Source organism: Zalophus californianus, chromosome 13 (genome assembly GCF_009762305.2).
Source record: "Zalophus californianus isolate mZalCal1 chromosome 13, mZalCal1.pri.v2, whole genome shotgun sequence".
Classification (NCBI taxonomy): domain Eukaryota; kingdom Metazoa; phylum Chordata; class Mammalia; order Carnivora; family Otariidae; genus Zalophus; species Zalophus californianus.
This window is the reverse complement of record NC_045607.1, coordinates 1863627-1884055: the sequence shown is the minus strand read 5'-3', so window position 1 is coordinate 1884055 and position 20429 is coordinate 1863627. Positions and strand designations below refer to the sequence as shown.

The window sequence follows — 20429 nt, the reverse complement described above, 5'->3', positions numbered from 1 at the left end:
GGGCAGGGGCGGGGCTGTCCTGAGCGCTGGAGCAGAACCCAGGCCCTGTGACTCTCTGCAACCCAGTCAGGAAGGCTGGGCAGGGGGCTCCCTAGGGAAAAACGCTGCACAGTCCCCCCCCCCAGTCCTCAGGTCTGGGCAGAAGGCATGGGACGGCAGCTACAGGACCGTGGGCTCTGGGAGCAGGGGGCAGTACAGGTGCTGGGGGGGGGGGGTGGGCAGGAACAAAGTGCTACACACAGGAGTTTAAACAAGAGATTTCCTCTCTTCCAGTTGGGAGGCCAGAAGCCTGGGACTGAGGTGTGGGCCTGGCTATTCCCACTGAAGGGTCTGTCCCGGGCCTCTCTCTGCTCCTGGGGGCAGCAAATCCCCAGTCTCCGCTCGGCTTCTCCTTGTGCGGATCTCGTGCCCCATTACCCCCAGTTCACGAGGACACCAGTCATCCTGGGTCAGGGCCCCACTCCACGCATGATGTCATCTGAACTCATAACATCTGTAACGATGCTAGTTTCAAATAAGGTCACATTCTGAGGTCCTGGGGGTTGGGACCTCCACATACATATCTGGGGGGATCACAATTCAGGCCCTGACAGACTTCAGTCACTGTCCTCAGCCTGCAGGAGGCTGCGGGTTCCCAGGGACCTGCAGGACCCATCGAAACAGGGGCTCCCTTGCTGCCTGCACCCCACGGCTCAACCCCGGGGGCCCCTGCTCACAGCCCGTTTGCCAGCTGCGCCCTGGCAATGTGGCAGCACGGAGGGTACGCCAAGGTGACTCCAGCACCCTTCGGCCCAGGAAGTTGGCCCAGCCCAGCGCTGACTGTTGATTTTGGAAATTGTATGGGAACATGACATTTTTGAGGTCCAAAGCAACGGAAAAGAGAATACACAAAAGCTGGCTAACGTTAAGATCAAAATTAAGACATGAGCATTAAGAGTCTCCACTTGCCCTGCAGGGACGGGGCAGGAGCTCTTGCTACGTGACCTCGGCCCCAACCACGCGGCTATATAGACAGGCCGCGGGGCCTGGTCACCAGAGCCTGCAAGTCCCCAGCTGTCTCCAAACCCAGATAGACGGTGCCACGGACATGCAGCTCCTACTGCTGACCGTAGGCCTGGCACTGGTCTGTGGCCTCCAGGCTCAGGAGGACAGCGAGGAGGAGCCCCAGGAGAGGCTGCAGGAGGTGAGCACAGGGGTCCCAGGAGGCCGGGGGCTGGGGGGGGGTCAAACCCTGAGTGAGCATCGTGGATGGTGGGTGGCCTGCCCCTGGCTGAGGCGGAGGCCTTCTGGGGGTTGTCCAGGGAGCAGGACTGCGGTTAGAATCGTGGCCCCAGGCAGCCAGATGCCCCCCATCTGAGTCTGTGCAAGGAAGCAGGCTGAGAGGCCTATGCTCCAGGGTCAGCCCTGTCCCACACCGCTGGGTGCCACCGCCCTTGGCAGACCACAGAGAGACCCAGCCCGAGGGTCAGGAGCCTAGACGGGAGGGCCTCTAAGCCCAGGACCGGAGCCTAGACACCACTCTTGGTGACTTGTAAATGAGCCGCAGGGCAAGTCCATGGTGGGGGGGCCCGTGCGGGAGTCCAAAGGCAGCGTTGGGGGCTGGAGCGCTTGCCATGGTCTTGGAAGGCGCCCCGAGCTCAGTCCAGAAGGGAGTAAAGCATCCCCTGGGGCTGAGGGGGCAAGTGCAGGGCACAGGGTCCATGAGGCCAGAAGCCTGGACACGCTGGCTGCTCCCCTGGCCTGAGAAGGGGCCAGTGCCGCACACGGGGACTGTCCTTGAATCCGCCGGCCACACCAGCATCACAGGGCCTTCCTGGGAGCCATGGGAGCAGGCGCCGGGCACGGAGGTGGGGCGCCTGAGGAGGGCAGGGTCCAGGCCTCACCCTGTCTTCTTGCGGCCTCACAGCTGTCTGGAATCTGGCACCCCGCCGCCCTGGCCTCCAACAACTCAGCTCTGATCAGGCCCGGCAGGCACTTCATCAACACCATTAGCATGAAGGATGGCAACCTGCATGTGGAGACCCTCAGACCGTGGGTGCAGGGCGCCAGGGGCTTCGGGCGCGGCGCAGGAGCTGGGTGGACTGGGCCAGCCCCAGGGTGGGCACAGGGACGCTGCTCCACAGGGGAAGCATCAGAGGTCTGATTCCAGACCCCTTGCGCTGTGTGGCCCGGGCCACCATGCTGCCCCCTCTAGGCACGGGGTCCCAAGCACTGGGACCGGGGCTTGTGCAGGTCAGGACGGGTGTGTGTGCACGCTGGGGGGGGGGGGGTGCTGCCATCACTGGTGCGTTCCCCCAGCTGCTGCTGCTAACGCCAGCATCCAGGCATCCAAGGAGGCCAGAGCCTGGAGGTGCAGCCCAGGAGCAAGGAGGACCAAGGTCACCTTCAAGGGGATCGAATGGATGCATTTGCCAAACTCCTAGAAGCCCACACGGAAGGCAGTGACTGTCACTGTGGGCAAATTATACTTTCATTTAAAACGCGGAAAGGGGCAGGCAGACAGAGTAAACCCACCTGCTTCTGTCTGCAGGCAGGAAGGCCGGTGTGAGAAAGTCTCCCTCAACAGCGTTCAAGACTGACACCAACAACAAATTCAGCCTGGAGAGTAAGTGTGTGCGGGCAACAGGTCTGCTGAGGGCATGGCCCCACTCAGCGGTTGGCTCTTGGGCTTAGAGCCCCGTGGCAAGGAGCCGGCAGCTCCATGCCTAAGGGGTGTGCAGGCATCGGGACTCGGGCCCCCAGCCCGGCTTGCAGGGGACGGAGCCCACTCCCGCACCCAGGTCCCCACGATGCTGGGCAGGATACAGTGCACTGGCCCTGTGCACAGAAAGTGGACAGGTGTCCCCCCCGCCCAGGTGGGCCTGCAGTCACCCCACCGGGCGGCCACCCATCTCCCAGCCTGCATCTCCCCAGTGTCCTCCACAGTTTGGGGACACAATGATTTCCACCTGGAGGAGGTACAGCCCAAGACCTACCTGATTCTCTACATGACCAACCGGTACAATGATGTGACCAGCCTGGTGGCCAACCTGATGCGTACATAGGGTCTCCTCCAGGAAACGAGGCCCCAGAGCCACCCTCACAGGCAGGACGCAGGTCTAGCCAGCACGTGGGGAGAGGGGCCTGTTACCCCCCCAGCAGCAGAGGGCTAAACAGGCCTGGGGAGGTCAGGGACCAGACCCTGGCTGAAGGCTCCGGCCACAGCCACGCTCCTGCTCAGCCTCACCCACTGCGGCCCCAGGCCCCGCTCACATCTGCACACACTCGCTCACACGGCCCTCTCACCAGGACCATCCCGGGACCAGGGCTCAACCTCCATGCTGCTTTGGGCAAGGGGAAGAAGGGACAGTCACCACCTCCTAGGTCATCCCAAGGGAAAGAGGGGTCTCTCTCTTCTCCCCACACCAGCCCCGATTTCCCGCCAAGACACGGACTCCCCTCTCGGTCCCAGAGAGCATGGCACCCTGACACCCCCACAGCATCCGATGCCCCCAGGACCCTGCCCCCCACTCCCCCACGGCCCCAGGCAGGCCCCACCTCCCATGTCCCCCCCAGTCCGGGACCCCAGCACACAGAAGGACTTCCTGCAGGCATTCGAGTCCGTCTGTGAAGACCTCGGCCTGCACAAGGATCAGATTGTGGCTCTGGACACTGACGGTGAGGCGCACTGCTCTCCCACGCCCTCAGGTCCCCTCAGGTCCCCTCGGGTCAGCGGCCACCCAGCGGGGGGGGCTCACTCCAGATCACTGTGCCCCCTCAGATCACTGCCAGAGTTTCAGAGACTAGGGCCATTGGCCCCGCACAGGTGAGTGGTGCTGCCCTAGAGCTGGGCCCGTAGGCTTGTCCACGGCCTGAGCTACGGGGGGGGGGGGGGGGGGGGGGTGCCTGGGAGATGGATGGAGCCCCCACCACAGCCCCTGAGCTGCCTTTCAGAGCCCAGGCCTGCCCCCTACCCCCTGTGCTGTCCCTTCCCCGATCCCCGCCCCTGTGTGCAGGGCCAAGAGGGGTCTCGCCTGCATGGGGACTCAGACCTGCGGGTTCGGGGCTCTCTGCTCAGCTCCCCCTCTCCCCTCCGCAAACCCTCCAGGGATTCCACCAAGAACACCCGCCCTCACTTGTGTGTGCGGCCCTATCCGGCCCTGTCCCTGCTCCCTGCCCGGCCAGGCTCCGCGGCCACGCACCCCACCCAGCCCCCTGCTGTGGTCCCCCCTTGCACAGTAAAGGATGTTCCTTTTAAAAGATGACTGCTGGGCCAGTCAAACTTGTCAAGGGGTCGTTTCTTCTGGGGCTGCAGAAATGAGCAAAGGAAAAGACAAACCATCCTCCCAAATCAGAACGTGTGAGCAGAAGGAGCCAGTGCCCTCCCCAAAGCTGATGCCCACAGAACTCACCCACAAACTGTTGCCAAGTGACAAGGAACATGTTCATTACAGTCTCACCCTTTCAAGTGTGCGAACATGCATCCATTAGGACTCTTGGCTTGAAATAACAGAAAATCTTACGCACACTTCAGCAGTACATGGACTATGTTGGCTCTTACACATGAAAGGGGCTGAGGCAGGACTGCTTGCAGGTATGGCTGTATCAAGGGGCAGAAGAGCCGTATTTCTCTGTCTCTTGCCTCTTTTCTTTCTTTCCTTGTTGGCTCCATTCTCCAGATGCCCACATGGCTGCCAGCAGCCACAGACCACCACCCCCTTCCTCGAGATACAGTGTAATGAGCTCATACTTCTTTCCAAAGTCCCTGCGGAGGCCTCCGCACTGCAGCCCACAGGCCTGCCCAGGTCCTGGCCCCACCTGTGCTCATCTCCAAATGGAGAGAGGTGATGCTTTTATGCTTCTCAGTGGCCAGGCCTGAGTCACGTGTCTTCCCTAGAGTCAGGGGTGGGGGCGGCTTCACCCAAAGCCCACGATCTAAGAAAAGAGACGGTGGTCCTCATGAGGATGTGCTTGGCGGGCGGGGGATGGAGGCATGAGCCCCGACTGGGTCCACGCCACACGGTCTCATGCCTGCTCCTAGTGATGTGACTGCACCACCCTCCCCCAAACACCCTGGCCCCCCAGGGCCCAACCAGGGCCCCGGTCACAGTGCCGGCTCCAGGTCCGACGGGTGGGCGGCTCCTCTCATCAAGGGAGAGGAACAATCTGGAGGACCCCTCCATGAGTGAGAATGAGGGCAAGCTCCTTAAGTCTGCCCTCCTAGTGGGAGTGGGGCCAACGGACCACCCGGGGATACTGTCAGAAGATGCACAAGGAGGGGCTCCGGCCCGGCAGAAAGTGAGGGCTCCCCCCTCTGCTGGGACGCTGGGGCTACCCCCTCAGAGCACATGGCAAAGGCTGCCCGGCTGCCCTTCCTGCGTGGGCACTCTGCCCCGCAGCTGCGACAAAGTCCTCCCTGTGGACTCTGCTTCGGGGCCACACCACGGGCCAGCTCCCAAAGCAGTGCACAAAGACTACAGAGAAGCAATTCACCGAAGAAAAAATTCAAATAGCCAATAAAAATACACATACACTTCAGCTCCCTAGCAGAGAAACGCTAATTAAAGCAATAAGGCAAGCTATTTGTCTACCATCAGCTCGGCAAAAATTAAGGAAAACTCAACAGCAATTTACAGTATTTTGAATGAACGGCAGCTGCCGCGTTGGACACAGGCACATTCTTTGAGCCAGAAGCCCTGCCCGAAAGGGGAAACGGTCCTACAGAACGGCCTCCACTTAGAGATGCCAAAGCGATTCCAAGGCACTCTCTCCGTCGCTTGAGAAGGTTCAGGCAAATGAAGACCAGGCCAAAGGAAAGGGAGGGTGGTGCGCAGGGAGACAAGGCCGAGAACTCTCTGAGATGGGCCGAGACCCGAAGACAGCCCCGTGCCGCCCGTCCGGGAGACGAGCTGCCCAGAGGGAACTCAGGAGGGACCGCACCCCCACGGGGCCGGAGGAGGGTCTCAGCGGGCAGGAAAAACCAGGGCAGCAGGGACGCAGACGCGAGAAAGTTATGACAAGACAAACGTGAAACCAAATCAAAGATGAAACACGGCCGCTCACTTTGTATTAATGATCTTTTTTATCATTTGTTGCGTATAAGGCACCACGAACTGTGACCAGAGCTTCAGAAACAGGGCGCGCTGGTGGGGCCTGGCAGTGGTGAGGCGCTAGGCTGGCCTCGGGCCTCTCCCCGAAAGCAAGCGAAGGCCAAGGCCCAAGGAGGTCAGGTGGACCTGCACGCCGGATCCAGGAACATCACCAAACAAGCATCGGGGACGTTGGGACCAATGCCCAGCCGGGGTGTCTGCTAACTCTCCTCCCTCGAGGGACTGACAGCAAACACAGCCATCTGCGCGGGGCCAAGGCTACCCACGCACACCCAAAGGATGCCAGGCCACGTACAGCCTGGACCACAGCGGGAGAGGAGGCCGGACGCAGCCCCCAAGTCATGCCAGTGATCAGGGGTGGGGGCACTGGGGTGTGAGGCTCACTTGTGTGGACACGGTCACGGAGAGTGAAGGGCTTTGCTCCCGGGAAGCCGGAGAACGGGAAGGGGTGGGGGTTACCCACAACAATCCCAGAGCCCCTGGGGACGACAGCTTGGGGGAAATGTAACGAGTGGGGCCAGGGACAGCATCCTGGGTGGGAAAGAGTGAACTAGACGGGGAGCTCCCCTGGGCCCTTGAGAAGACTGTGGAGGGTGAAGGGGTGGTTGGTCTGTGGTCTGGGGTGCAGCAAGCGCCTGGTCGGGCCCCCACCAATGACAGCCCACCCTGCTGCCATGCCCCTGGTCCCGAGTCCCTTTCCCACACTCACAGCACCCCCCACACCGGGAGCCAGGTTGGAAGAGCTCACTGACTCTGTTTCCCTACACATTACACGGCTGCCAGCCTGCCAGTCACACCCAGCTGCCCGGAGCGCTCACAGATTCCGGAGCAAGAACCCGACACGCTGGGCATGGGGCAGGACGAAGCACTTGGTGTCCCCCGCAGAGCTCTGCCCTGCAGGGACCGGGCACCAGCTACCGCTCTTCAAGAAGTCAACACGCTCCCCACTGGTGCTGAGAAGCTCAGCATGGACGCTGAACCCGCCCCGGGGTTGGCTGGAGCCACTGGGGAACCCCGGGCCTAGGAAGGGCCCTCTGGACCTGCCCTCTGCCATCCAGGCCCCAGGGGGCCGTGCAGAGCTCAGGGCACCCCTGGGACCACGAGCAAGAACAAGGTGGAGGTGGGGACCGGGAGCCCCACAGAGGCTGGGCCCCAGCAGATGCTCCCACCCCACATGGAGGATGTTGGGTGCTGGAGGCCACGGGCTCTGCGTCCACCAGGCGACCCCTGGCCTCTGCCTCGGGCACCTCTGCCAAGCTCTGGAGGTCAGAAGTCCGAGGTCGGTCTCTGGCAAGGGGCCAGCAGAGCCACACTCCCTCCAGAGGCTCCCGGGAGGATCCGTGTCCTTACCTGCTTCTAGAGCGGCATTTCTGCCTTTGTGGCCCTTCCTCCTCCTTCACGCCAGGAGTAAAACGTTGTCAACCCCCCCCACAGGCAAATCCTTCCTTTTGTGTCAAATACCCCACTGTTTCTCCATTCTAAAGGCCCTTGCAGTTCCGTTTAGAGCCTAGTGAGTGACTAGGAAGACCCGCCCCCCCACCAGGATGCCTAACGTACTCCCATCCACAAAGACAACTGTTCCACGTAAGGTCACATCCACACGGGGCCTGCCATCTCTGCAGTAACGGCTGGGACAGTGAGACAGAGCAAGCACAGATGCAGATGTGAGTAAAAATGACTGAGGGTGTATCCACGGAACACCACACTCAGCAAGGCACACAGAGCACCTGTCCCTCAGGGACACGGGGCACCGACGCCCCTGGCCCACACACACCAGGGCTTGCATCACAACGTACAAGCCTCAGCACATTTCAGAGAACCAAAATCATGCAAGACGAATCCTTTTTCTCTTTTGTTGCTAAATTTTTTCCACGGAACGGTTGATCATACTGCAATTTAAGGGAGAAAAAAATCAAGTTACGTACATCCAACAGAGCTCACAGGCAGGATCTCTAAAGAACTCCAACAAATCAACAGCAAAAAACAAACCACCCAATTAAAAAAAAAAAAAAAAAAAAAAACAGGCAGCAAAGGGGAACAGGCACTTCACAAAAGATGTGTACGTGCGTGGCCGACAAGTCCACGGAAAGGTGCTCAGCATCGTGAGTCATCAGAGACGCTAAGCAAAGCCAAGGTGTCCTGCTGCTTCCCACCCACAAAACAGCTAAAATTAAGGGCTGACTCATCCAAGGCTGACAACAATGTGAAGCAAGAACTCTCCAATGTGGTCAGTGGGGATGCAACGTAGCCCAGTACTTGGGGGAGTTTGGGGAGTTTTTAATAACATCGGAAGCACACCTGCTCGTGACCCAGCAATTCTGCTCCTAAACATTTCAGGAAACACTTGGGTTTTTATTTAGTATTTAGTACAGAGTATTTGTTTAGCATTTAGTACTATTTTGTACTTAGCACCTAAATAAATGGGATTACAAGTTACCAAAAGACCTGGACAGGTAACAGCCCAAAGCCAGAAGGAACCCAAAATGTCCACTGAGAGCAGAGCAGACGGATGACCCACGGGCCGGCCCCACACAGGATGCTATGTGGGGGGAAATAAACCAACACAACCCTCCAGGGGACGTGGACCACAGCCGTGAGCAAGGACCCCACATGCCTGCAGGTGGTTATGACATCACACACACTCACGGACACACACACACACTCACGGACACACACACACACACACACTTCCGCTACGGGTGGGAACATAAAATGGTGAGGCTGCCATGGGAAATGGTGGCAGTTTCCCAACAAATGAAGCCCAGAACCACACTGTGGCCCAGCAATTCCACTTCTGGGCAGAGCCCCCGCTAGAACTGAAAGCTGGGACTCCGACACCCGTGTGTGAGCAGCACAACTCAGCACAGCCAGAGGGTAGAGAGGGCCAGGGAGCGGATCAACACCATACAGCATGGAAGAAGGACATTCTGACACGTGCCATGACACACACGAGCCTTAAACACATTCTGCTCAGGGACCTAAGCCAGCCCACGAAAGGTCAAATCCCGTAGGGCTCCATTTATGTGCAGGCCCTATAGCGTGGTCGTATTCATGGAGACAGAGCGGGCGGTGGGGGCTGGGGCGGGGGACGGGGGGGCTTCCTGGGGACAGAGTTCCAGTTTGGGAAGAGCAGAAAGTTCTGGAGACGGATGGCGGGGCCAGCTGCCCACCCTGGCGCGTGTACCCGGCACCACGGAGCTGTGTGCTTCAAACAGTTACGAGGGCATACCTTCTGTGATGTAGATGCGACCACAATAAAAATAAATTCATTCAAAAGTCACGTGGGTGAATCTTACATATTTCACCAAAAACAACTGGATACAAAAACGTGTGCTCTGTAGGACACCATTTTTCTCAACTCCAAAACCAACAAAATGAAAAATAAGGTGCTAGGGACGCACGGTGGGTGGGAGGAGGTGCTTCCAGGGATTTAGGGTAGGGTCACACTGGCAGGGGTGCTCAGTGGTGGGGCAGGCACGGGAAGACTAGCATCGCCTGAGAGAGCTGCTTCAGTGACCAGGCTGGCTGAACCACGGGAGCCACTCTGCATCTTGGCGGTAAGTGTTCATAACGAAAAGCTAACGTCCAGCTTCTTCGCCAGACACATCCACCGGGCCAGTGCCACCGGCGCCCTGTGGGTGTGCAGGTGCTTCAAGGACAGAGCCGTGTCAGAAGTCACTCTGGGAGGATGGCCAGCAAGTGCAGGGTATGTACCCCCCATCCTGATGCCTCACTAGACGGGGGATACCCAGCTGCAGACTTGAGCCCGGGCTCACGACAGGCGGGCGGGTGACACTCGGCAGCCCTGCAGGGCGGGATGAGTAAAGGGCACCTGAGGGCTCTGGATTCTGTTCGCCCAAAAGCTGGGGGACTGGGAGAGCCCCAGGGGCCGAAAGTGCAGGGCCACTGCAGTGACCACCTGCAGGAGAGCCACGGCCAGCCCCTGGCTGAGCCCCTACCCCGGGCGTCAGCCCCCTGGCTCCCGTGAAGCTGGGCTGTGCCCCTCCACAGCTAGCAGCTGCCCCGCGTTCCCGGTCCTGCCCCGGCGTGGTGACCTCCACACAGCCTAGAAGGCAGATGATGCAGAGTGGACACATGGACACAAAGTGCGCGGTCAGCGCCCACGGCTGACTGAGGTCACCTGGGCCCTGGGACAAGAATGAAGACGCCAATCCCCACACCTGCCACGAGGACAAAGAATGCAAGCGTGTGACCTGCTGGTCCCAGGCCAGAGGCCTCGGAACCGGTCGGCTCCAGGAAGAGGCCACCAGGACACCAGCTCTTGTTTTTGTAAATTAGCATCTCGGGCACATCTGTTGATGTGCCATCTGCCACGGCCGCCCTGGGCCCCGGGGAACAGTAACTGCTGCCGGGGCCGGGCCGGGAAGGACCCTTCTGGGAAGGGCACTCACCGTCGGGTCCCCGACAAGGATGCCCAGGCAGAGAGCAGGGCGACGGGGGCTGAAGGCTCCGCGTCTGGGCTGCACCTGTGCCCTGGTCTGCGACAGGTCGAGGTGCCCATGACTTCCTCAAGGGGCCGTTGACACAAGGGTGGCTGGGAGCCAGTGTTCCAGAAGCACGCTAGCCTGACCAGGAGGCCTGTCTGGGATTGACAATGAGGACGGAGGCAGTCAGCTGAGCCGCGGAGTAAGGCAGGGACAGTGGTGGGGTCCTGACTTGTCACCGTCGCTCATGGCATGACCTTGAGTGGCCTGCCCACTTCATGTCTACATCTATAAAAACAAGAAAGAGCTCGGCAAGCCAACGCGCAGGGCACACGCAGCCCGACCCGGCACAAGCCCAGTGGGTTAGCCTCCTGGGGCCACCACACACGACTGAAACGTGCTCTCTGCCCCCCACAAGCCCGCAGTCTGGAGGCCAGAGAGCCAAGCTCTGGGCATCCGCGGCACCGAGCACTTCCAAGGCTCTGAGGGAGAACCTGCTCCTTGCCTCTCCCGGGCATGGTGGAGCCCGTGTCCCCGGCTTGCTGCTGCGAGCCTCCACCTCCCCTGGCTCATCCCTCCGTGTCACATGTGAGCCTCTGTCTCTCCACCCATCACTGGATTCAGGGCCCACCCTAATCCAGGATGATTTTATGTCAAGCCTTACCTTAATTCCATCTGCAAAGACACTTATCCCAAATAAGGTCACATTCTGAGGTTTGGATGGATATGAATTTTGGGGAGACCCTATTCAGCCCCACTCAGGAAAAGCTGTGCATGCCCTATAACTCTGCCAGGAGGGGCCAGTGCTCACCTGAATGGGGGGCACAGGTGAGGGTCCTCAGTACCCACCTGTCAGAACATGGCCATTCCTGAGCAGGGAGGACCCCAGTCCAGGGGTCCAGCAAAGGACTTTTCCTCGGCCACTTGCAGCACCTCGGCTCGGGCCTGGGCCCCCACTCTTTGCTCCTGGAGCTGCAGGTGTCTTGAAGCCTAACCTGTGCCAAGTGGGGGCCTCCTCACCCCCACCAGGATCTCAGGGGAGTGGGAAGGAGATGGGCAACCACAGGTCACAGACAGACACCTGGGCAGCCACTCCAAAGTTGGGGGATAAAGACCCAAGAAGCGAGGCATCCTAAAGACAGTAGCCAGTATCGCGCAAGAACATGCCCCCAAAATGCTTTCCAAATTGAAACACAGAACCCAAGACCCTAGCCTTCCAGACTCTCAATTTGGGGAGTGTCTTGGAAGCCCAACCCCACCTCCATGGCCCTGCTCAGCCCACCCCTTCCAGGAGGCAGGGGGCCTCTCCCTGAAGGAGTAGAATGCGACCGAGTCCCTTTTCTTGCATTTAACCTCCAAGCAATGAGCCAACTGCCCTGTTTCTACCATAAGCTCCTCTGCGAGGCATGGAGGGTGCCCCCAACCCGTCTCCAGTTCTCCCAGTTCTGGGCATCCCCAGGGTCACTTTGCCCAAGTGACTCACAAAGACTGCTGTCCACAAACTTTCTTTCCCTCTGCCATGCAGCCAGCAAGGTCCCAGGTGGCCAGGTGTAAGGACTGAGGTCACCCCCGAGGAGGCCCCTGCTGGCCCCCGCCGGCCCCTGCCAGGCAAGCAGTGTGACCAAAAACAAGCTGCAGAGTTAAACCCTGGGACGCAGGCCGGCCGCCACCGCAGCACCCCTCCGTCCCGGGGAGGGCTGCCCGCCACTGCCTTCCTCCCCCTGGTTTGTGGGGTCAGCACCAGCACGTGCTGCCCCACAGCTGATTGCCCCTGAAATGCCCGGGTGCCCATGCTGAGCACAGCAGGAACAGTGGCAGGGGCAGCCTCGGCCATCACCTTGTGAGCTGCTCCCTGAGGGGCCTGGGCGGGCTCCCCGCCTCACTCCACCTGCACCCCCAGGAGGGCTCGTGCTGCCCCCGCACGTGACCTCCCTGAGCCTGCAAACTTGCCGGGCCTTCCCCTGCACCCCTTCATTCAGAACAAAGGTAGGAGAGTGCCCACAACAGGAGAGACTCCAATGACACCCCGTGTCCTCACAGGCATGGCTGGGGGGCCCCTCTCATGCCAGCCGGCTGGGGAGGCACCTGGCACTCCGGGGGGCTCTGGTGGGTGGTGGCTGCTCTGTGGGGTGCGGGTCGCCGTGGCAACTGTGAAATCCGAGCACCAGACGCCTCCCGCCCTCCTGAGGACAGCCAGCACCACGGTTCCGTCCCTGGACTTCGGAGTGGAGAGCGTTAGGATGCAGGGCGCCTGTGGGCACATACCTAGCAGGGCATCAGCCACGTCCAGGGGCTCTGGCAGGCCGTGCAGCTGGCCTTCTAAGGGCTCTGGACCCACCGACCTCCCTGCTGCAGAGCATCCGAGTTCATGCTGGTTCCCATCCTCACTACTACTGGTGTGGCCACTTCATTTCCAGCCATTCTGGGGCGCTAGGGGCAGGGGGTGTCGAGAATCTCATATAATTTCCATTCCCTGGTTACCAATGAGGTTGCACACCCTTCCGTGCTTTGAGCCGTCGGATCGCCTCTTTGTCAACTAGCATCTTCTGCCCGTTTCTCCATCGGTGCTTTCTTGTTGCTTTGGGACGTGTTCTTTATATATTCCAGAGAAGAGTCCTTGGCTGGCAATGGAGATAATCCATCTTTGTCGCCCTGGGGCTGCATTTTCACCCCTTGTCTTCCAGTGAACAGGGGTTCTCCACTGCCTCACAGTCCAGCTGGGTGGGCTTTTCGCTGAAAGTGGTCCCGCCCCTTCTGTCCCATCTCTGCAAGGCTTTTTCCCTGAGGCCGGAGGATGTGCTCTGCAGTCCTCCTCTGGTTCAGAGGCTTGGCCATTTACCTCTCACATCCAGATGGACAGTGCACCTCTGCGAGACACTCTGCCTCTTCCTGCAGACCCGCTCTCCACCCACAACCATGTCCCTACAGCTGCAGCAACAGGTGGCTTCCCGCAGGATCCACAGACGGGAGGCCCCGCAGGAGACGGGAGCCAGAGTCTGGGGCACTTGCAGCCGCCCCCCCCCCACCGCTGCGTCCCTCCCCAAAGCCCTGCCTGCAGCTAGCCCCACAGCGGCTTCCCGCTCAGCCCTCCCCTGGCTGACCTCTCCCCCACCTCCCACACCTTAGCCTCAGTCCCTTCCCTGAACTCTGCAGATCCCCCTCTGGGCAGGCCACCTGTTCCTGCCGGGACTTGCCCCCCGTCCTGCCATATGGGTGCCCTGCAGCTGCTATAATAAAGGATCACAGATGGGGCAAAACCAGCCAAGAGCTGTGCTCTCTGCATTCTGAGGCCCAAAGGTCCCCATCCGCGGTCACAGGGCTGTGCCCCCCCTGGAGGCTCCAGGGGGAGACTGGTCCTTCCGGCCCCTTCCAGCTCTGGGGCTGCCAGCACGCCCTGGCTTGCGGCCGCATCCTGCAACCTCTGCTTTGTCTTTCCCGTGGTGGTCCTCACGCCGTCTTCCAAGCGTCTGTGTCCAAACCCCTCCTCCTTATAAGGACATCAGTCAACCTGGGTTGGCCACCCCGCAAAGACCCAATCTCAAAGAAGGTCACATTCTGAGGTCCCGGGGACAGAACTTTCCACCCAGCTCTGGGGCAGGACACCACTCAGCGCCCTGCCGGGATTTATTTTTGTGCGGGTATAATGAAGGCCCACGCTCGTTCCTGTCCCGAAGGGTATCCAGCGTCCAGTCCTAAGAACACTTTTACCCCATTTCTCTGCAGGGCTCCCTTATGGGAGGGTGTGTGTGTTTTCTTCCGCAGTTTTGCACCGATACCACACAGGTTTCATTACTAAAACTCTGCAGCAAGAACCCAAGTCTGCTGGAGCGACTTCCACCAACCTGAACGGTGGGAGCGTCCTGGCACGTGGGGACCACACACCACGCATCCCGTTGGGATTCTGACTAGGACCCTGTGGATCCCAGGGAGAGAGCGGACACTGCAGTACTGAGACTTCTAACCTGTTGACGTGGTATGTGATTTATTCAGTTCACCTAAATATCTTCGTACTCGCTGATAGTTTTCTGGGCAGGAGGTCCGCACAATTTTTTTGTTGGATTTATTTCTGGTTACTTGATTTTTTTTTTTCCGAATTGCGAATAAAGTCTCTTCAAGCTCCTATCCTAATTATGATCGCTCACACTCAGAAACGGTGCTTTTCGTGTACAGATCCTGCTGCCACTCACCTTCCTGAACTCGCCAACATGACGAACTTAGCAGGTGATCTACGCATGACCTCAGTAACATTCCTTGCCAACCTCTCCCCCATACTCCCTTCTGTCCCTTACGGGAAGGGCCAGTGCCGTGCCCAACACAGTGCTGACAGTGCCCACGGTCCCACCAGCGAAGTTTTCCACGCTTCACGCTAGACAGGACTGTTGGGGGAATCCCCCTTCCAACAGAGCAGTTCCTTCCTGTGTCGACAGCGGTAGGAGTTTTTATCACGAATATTGCTGAGTCTCATCAGATCCTTTCCTGCCGCTAACGTGGTGCTCATATGATCTTTCCCACCACCCTGCATGTGAAATATGTTGATTCTCAATAACCAACCTTGAATTTCTGGATCAAACCCTACAAGGCCTTAATACATCACCCTTTCCATATATTGCTGGGTTTATCTTATGTCATGAGTCTGACTTGTAAGGTTTCCTTCCTTGTGATGGTTCTTGTCCGGTTCTGATATCCACATGGCACTATTGTCATGAGCACAGACCACAGGGGGCGAGGGTGAGGGTGGGGACACAGCACAGTGACCGGGCCTTGGTGGGGGTGCAGGCACCTGGCAGAGGTGGGGCGGGGGGAGACCTCCCCGTGAACACCTCCAAGGAGTCCTGCAGCCAAGAAACAGGCGGGTGGGTATAGAGTCATCACTGCCACGTCCACAATGAGGACACTGGGGCTCAGGACCTGAGGTCCCCCGGCCCCTAGGGGACACGGTAACCTGCGCTTGTACTGGCCCACTCTGTTCCTGTGGGCTCTGGGGGCTCTCTGAGCAGACAAATTTGGCCCAGCTCAGGTCACCCTGCAGCAGGAAGGCTCTGGAAACAGGCCAGAGTGGAGACGGGGTACACCCCCGCACAGCCCACTGCCCGGGGCCCGTTCCCATTCTCCTCGGCCCCAGGCCTTGCCTTGCTCTGCCCAGATGGGTGGTTCCAGGAGAGACGCAGAGCAGCGAGGCATTTCCCAGAGCAGCCACGGCCCCCAGAGCCCCGGTGCGGCAGCATGGGGCATGTGCGCTCCAGCCTCCTCGGATCCCCTGCCAAGTCCCTGGACACCACGACCCAGCACTCAGCCGTTCAGGCGGCTGTCACAGGGAGACGTCATAGCCACCCAGGACTGCCACGTCCGGAGCTCCATGACTCGATGATTGGAGGTTGGCGCCCAGCAGGGACACGGACCCTGGAAGCAGCCAGGCACACGGGCTGTGGTTCTGGGAAACCGCATGACTGTCAGCACGGGTCGGGCAGGGGCTTTGTGGACAAACAGTCAAGTGGCCATTGTTGGCGGTAGTGTCAACAGATTCATTATGAGCAGGAGGGAACCCGTGACAGCCAGCCACGTGGCAGGAGCCCTCTCCTGCAGGACACAAAAGGGCCAGCGCCACAGGCTCTGGACGCCCAGGTGCTGCCAGTCACCCCTCAACCACTCCTGCGGCACCATGAACACCCCACGGCTGGTGCTGGTGTTAGCTCTGCTCGGGGGGCCCCACGCCCTGCACACGGGCCCCCGGGACCCCAGCATCGATGAGAATATGGTAGCCGTCGCGGACGTCGGAGCGGGAGAAAGTGGCGGCTGGGGGCGGCGGGAGGGGGACAGGCCTGGCACCCGCCAGCCCCAGCTGCTCCCTCCACACCGGCATGCCCACCTCTGCTCGGCAGGTCAACGGCGACTGGTTCTCAATAGCCCAGGCTTCCAGCGAACCAAAACTCCTGTGGAAGGACTCACACATGATGTTCTTCGTCCGCAAGATCCATGTAAGCCTCAAGACCATAGAGTTCCATCTCTACAGAAGGTAAATCTGGGAAGAGGGTGCCAGACGGGGCCAAGGTCCAGGGGAGCCCCGTGCCCTGTCCCCAGTCAGCCCCACGGCCGTGTCCCAGACACTGGAGAGCACAGGGGACATGGCGACACAGGGCTGGCGCTCACTGCCCTGGAACGGGACACACATGTGCAACGTCTGGCGTGACCAAGCCCCACCCAGCTCCGTGGGCACTTCTTCTGGACGCAGAGTCCCGAGGAATCCTATCATCCTCTCCCAGGATACAGGGCATGTGTGTCCCGATTATAATGATGGCAAATAAAACAAAAAAGAAATTTCAGTACACGCTGAAATGTAAGTATAAAGGGTCAGCGTCGCCCAGCCTGTGAGCGGGGAGCCCCTGGGAGTCCCGGTGGTGTGTGGCCAGGAGCGCACCTGCCGGGACGCCGCCCGCACCCGGTTCTGCCCCTTCCTGGGGCCCGAATGCTCATGAGCACCAAGTTGTCTAAGGCCGTGGAGGGACGGGAGGGCTCCCAGGGCCCAGTTCTGGCCCCCTGGGGAACCCTGCACCACCTGCCTCCCACCCTGGCCCCCGGATTCGCAGATGCTGGCCACAACGTGATCTTCCTGGAGGAGGTGGACCCCTCTCGCTTCCTCATCTTCTGCATCCACAACCACTGGCACGGGAAGGAGACGGTGGTGGTGAACCTCCTCAGTAAGTGGCTTCCTCCCCCAGCCAGCAGGACATGGGGGAGCCCGGGGGCCACACAGTCACAGGGGACAGGAATGTAGTAAGGCGCTGGGCCAACGGGGGGACCTAACAGGCCAGCAGCTCAAGTAAGCCTCCTTTAGCATCACGGACAGTAAAGTCTGGAGAAAACCCATGCTGCGCCCCCTCCCACCTGAGCGGGGCCCCCGCGGTCTTGCTGGCCGGCCGGCCCCCAGGCTGTAGAAGCGTCTGCTTCCCCGAGGCCACCAGGGCCACGGAGACCCACAAACAAGAAAAGCAGGTAAGAGACGGGGGTCCGTGTGTTAGCTGTGACACCTCACTGCTGTCCTCAAGGACCACGGCGTCCTAGGCGTGACATGGCTGCGTCCAGACAAGGCAGCTGGGGAAATGTCCATAGTTAGGAAGAGGCCAGCGACCTCACTCGGGCCCAGAGTTAAGGGCTGTTGGTTGGGCTCCACTGGTCAGTCTCCAGAGGTGGGCGAGGGTCAGCAGCAGTGTCGTTGGCAGGGGCTCAGCCCCCTCCACCTGCTGCCCCTTCCAGCTCCTGGGGCCCCCAGCGTCCCTGAGCTCTGCCTCCATCCCCACGGGGCTTCTCCTCTGTTCTCAAGCCTCCCTTCCCTTTCCCATAAAAGAACATCTGTCACTGGTTTTCCAGCCCATCCCGAACCCAGCATCACCTCGTCCTAAGACCCTTACCACACCTGCAAAGATCCTGCTTCCAAAGCAGGTCCCATTTCCAAGTTCTGGGGACCAGGATTTGCCCACACCTTTCAGGGGGACCCAATCCAGCCATGCAGGGAGCATGAAGATGATCTGATTTAGTGCACGGCCCGTGCCGGGCCCCCAGACCTGAAGGGCCAGTGAGGTCAGGTCCAAACGTCCGCACCCAGGCCAGGAGTTCCGGCTCAGCACTCGGCATGCCGGGGTGGGGGAGGACAGACTGCTGGCCCCGGGGCAGAGCGAGACGTTTGGGGAGGGCGAGGAGCGGCTGACCAGCCGGGCGGGCAGGCACCACCGCCCCTCCCACCGCTTGCTTCTGCTTTGCGGGCAGTGGGTTCTTGGGGCTGGGGCCGCAGGGCAGGGGACGGCGAACTTTCACCTGTGTCCCCACAGTACTTCCCAAACACGTCTATGTTGCTCTGCTGGCCTTGAAACAAGCCAAGAACCAGACACCGGCCCCTTATCCTGACGTGCAGTAAACAAAGGCATCACTGGCAGAACAGCCAGGACCAGGGCCCAGAGGACGGGCCGGACCCCACCCAAGGGCCGGGCGTCACTCTGTGGGTCCCTGCCTCCTCTCCGGCCGGGCATGGGGCCCTCTGAGCACACCCCCCCCCCACTCTGGTCACGGCAGTTCGTCCCCACAACCCTGCCTGCACCCTGAGAATCCAGGGCTGTCTCCAAGCTCGCAGAACCCCACTGCCCATTGTCCCAAAGGACCTGCCGGAGGGACAGCCCCTATTGCTGTGTCTGTAGGCCGGACCCCTCCCGCAAGCTGGGACATCATGCAGACATTTAAGAATTACTGCAAAAGCCACGGGATTAGCCCGGCCAACATCATCAACCTGACCCGAACCGGTGAGTGCCCACCCCCACCCCAGCCCCGGAGGCTGGAAGGGCACAGCCCAGACCCCCCACTCAGCAACCCATGCCCCTCTTCACAGACCGCTGCCTGCATGCCTGACAGTAGGCAGGCCGCCGGGCCCAGGTGAGTGACCTCTGACCCTGCAGGGACTGTGGCACAGGGGCCCCTAAGGCCGGGGTGATGAGGGACAAGTGCCGCTCCACACACACTGAGCCCTGGCTATGCCAGCCATGGGGTGCAGCTGGGGGCTGATGGCACGGACTCAAGCTGCTGGTTCTGCTGGGCAGGGCCGAGGTGGGGATGCCCAGAGGGCCCCCCAAACGCTGACAGGGGCAGGGCCAGCCTGGGGCACCGGGGGTCCTGCCAAGAGGCTCAGGGCCAGTCTGGAGGAGGGATGTGGCTGAGCAGACCGGGGACGAGGTCCTGCTCACAGACAGACCTCCCCAGCCCCCGGCGCGGGGGCAGAGTCCAGGGCAGTGCGGAACCCACCCCGCCACCTCTCGCTCACAGGAGCTGCCCCTTGAAGAACCAAAACTTCACAGTTGACCCAAGGAGCCCTTCAACTGTTCCCAACCCCCCAGGAAGCTTCCCGTTCCTGGAGACCTTTCCTGGTGTGTCCAATAAAGGATTGCCACCCCGAGACCGAGTGTGCTCTGTGGGGGGGCTCTGGCTGGTGACCACACGGGGCCAGGGCCACAGCGGTCAGAGATGGAAACCCTCCCCTCCTGGTGATGAGCCAAGCTCACCACAGGCTCACGTCCACACGGTGCGGGGAAGCTGCTAGGGGTTCCCAGGGTGCCGTTCAGAAGGGATGACCGCACACAACACAGGGAGTCAGCAAGGCCAGACCCCGGGGCAGCCTGGTCCCCTCGGTCCTGGGGCTTTCCACCTGGCAGGGACAGAAGCAAGTCTCGCGGGGGCAGAGCCAGCGAGCATTGCCAATCCAGGTTGGTCCCCGCATAGGAGCCCCTTCTGGCCACACACACGTGTGTGTCTGCTAAACGATGGTGGCCGACACCCTGAGGGCAGGGACAGCCACTGGGCAGGCAGCAGGAGATGCTGCCCGCTGCATCTTCCTCCTCCCTAAGTTGTTCAGGCCTGGCAGGTGCGTGCCCGCCGCCCCCTCTGACGCACACCTAAGACCCCCAGGCTCCCCTCCACTAGCGCCCAGCTGCACACAGGCTCCCTACCCCATAGCAGACAGGCCCATCCTCCCCCAGGGCCACCACCCCTGAGCCCACCCCCTGGCTGAGACCAGGGGGCTCTTGCCAATAGCCAAGGGTCCCCCAAGGAAGTCTCTCGGGGCAGGCCATACTGTCCGGCACCAAGGCCTGCATCAGCCTTGCATGAAGGGGAGCTGGCTGCGCTGGCAGTCAGAAGAGGGAACCTCCCACCCCTGTAGTTGGGATGAGGCTCCCAGCCCCTGGGACCCACACCCAGGCCACCCCCAGCACCCAGGGGCCCTCCCTGCCCAGCCCCCTCTGCGCTCCCCACCCCAGCCTCCTCCATCAGAAGCCCACACCGCCACCTGCACCCACCAAGGGTCTTTCCAGCTCCTCTCTTCCAGCAAAACCCAACAGGGGGGCCACCTCCTCAGCCC

General features: G+C 60.6%; 2 protein-coding genes across 3 annotated transcripts; both read left to right on the top strand.

Annotated features, from left to right (window-relative positions):
- Positions 1–1087: 1087 nt before the first annotated feature.
- LOC113934201 (minor allergen Can f 2-like) lies at positions 1088–10077 on the top strand. The gene is given in 7 exon segments (XM_027614713.2): positions 1088–1183; positions 1907–2031; positions 2531–2561; positions 2563–2605; positions 2926–3036; positions 3556–3657; positions 9953–10077. Coding segments are annotated over 7 exon segments (633 nt in total).
- Positions 10078–16157: 6080 nt separating this feature from the next.
- Positions 16158–19469, top strand: LOC113934632 (uterocalin-like). 2 transcript variants are annotated; one of them, XM_027616028.1, is made up of 7 exons: positions 16158–16289; positions 16414–16547; positions 16795–16868; positions 17119–17229; positions 18721–18822; positions 18909–18952; positions 19340–19469. In XM_027616028.1, exons 1-6 carry the CDS (start codon positions 16194–16196, stop codon positions 18926–18928), a joined length of 537 nt encoding a protein of 178 aa, XP_027471829.1. In that variant the 5' UTR covers positions 16158–16193; the 3' UTR covers positions 18929–18952; positions 19340–19469. The 2 variants fall into 2 exon arrangements, with proteins under 2 accessions (XP_027471829.1, XP_027471830.1); XM_027616029.1 differs by lacking the exon at positions 18909–18952 and having other exon boundaries at positions 19340–19468.
- Positions 19470–20429: the final 960 nt, after the last annotated feature.

Excerpts from the sequence above, each read along its gene's own strand:
- LOC113934632 (XM_027616028.1), top strand. The coding sequence starts at position 16,194 with ATGAACACCCCACGGCTGGTGCTGGTGTTAGCTCTGCTCGGGGGGCCC. Across the intron at positions 16,548-16,794 it reads GAGTTCCATCTCTACAGAAG|GATACAGGGCATGTGTGTCC; the intron begins GTAAATCTGGGA and ends ATCCTCTCCCAG. Across the intron at positions 16,869-17,118 it reads ATTTCAGTACACGCTGAAAT|ATGCTGGCCACAACGTGATC; the intron begins GTAAGTATAAAG and ends CCGGATTCGCAG.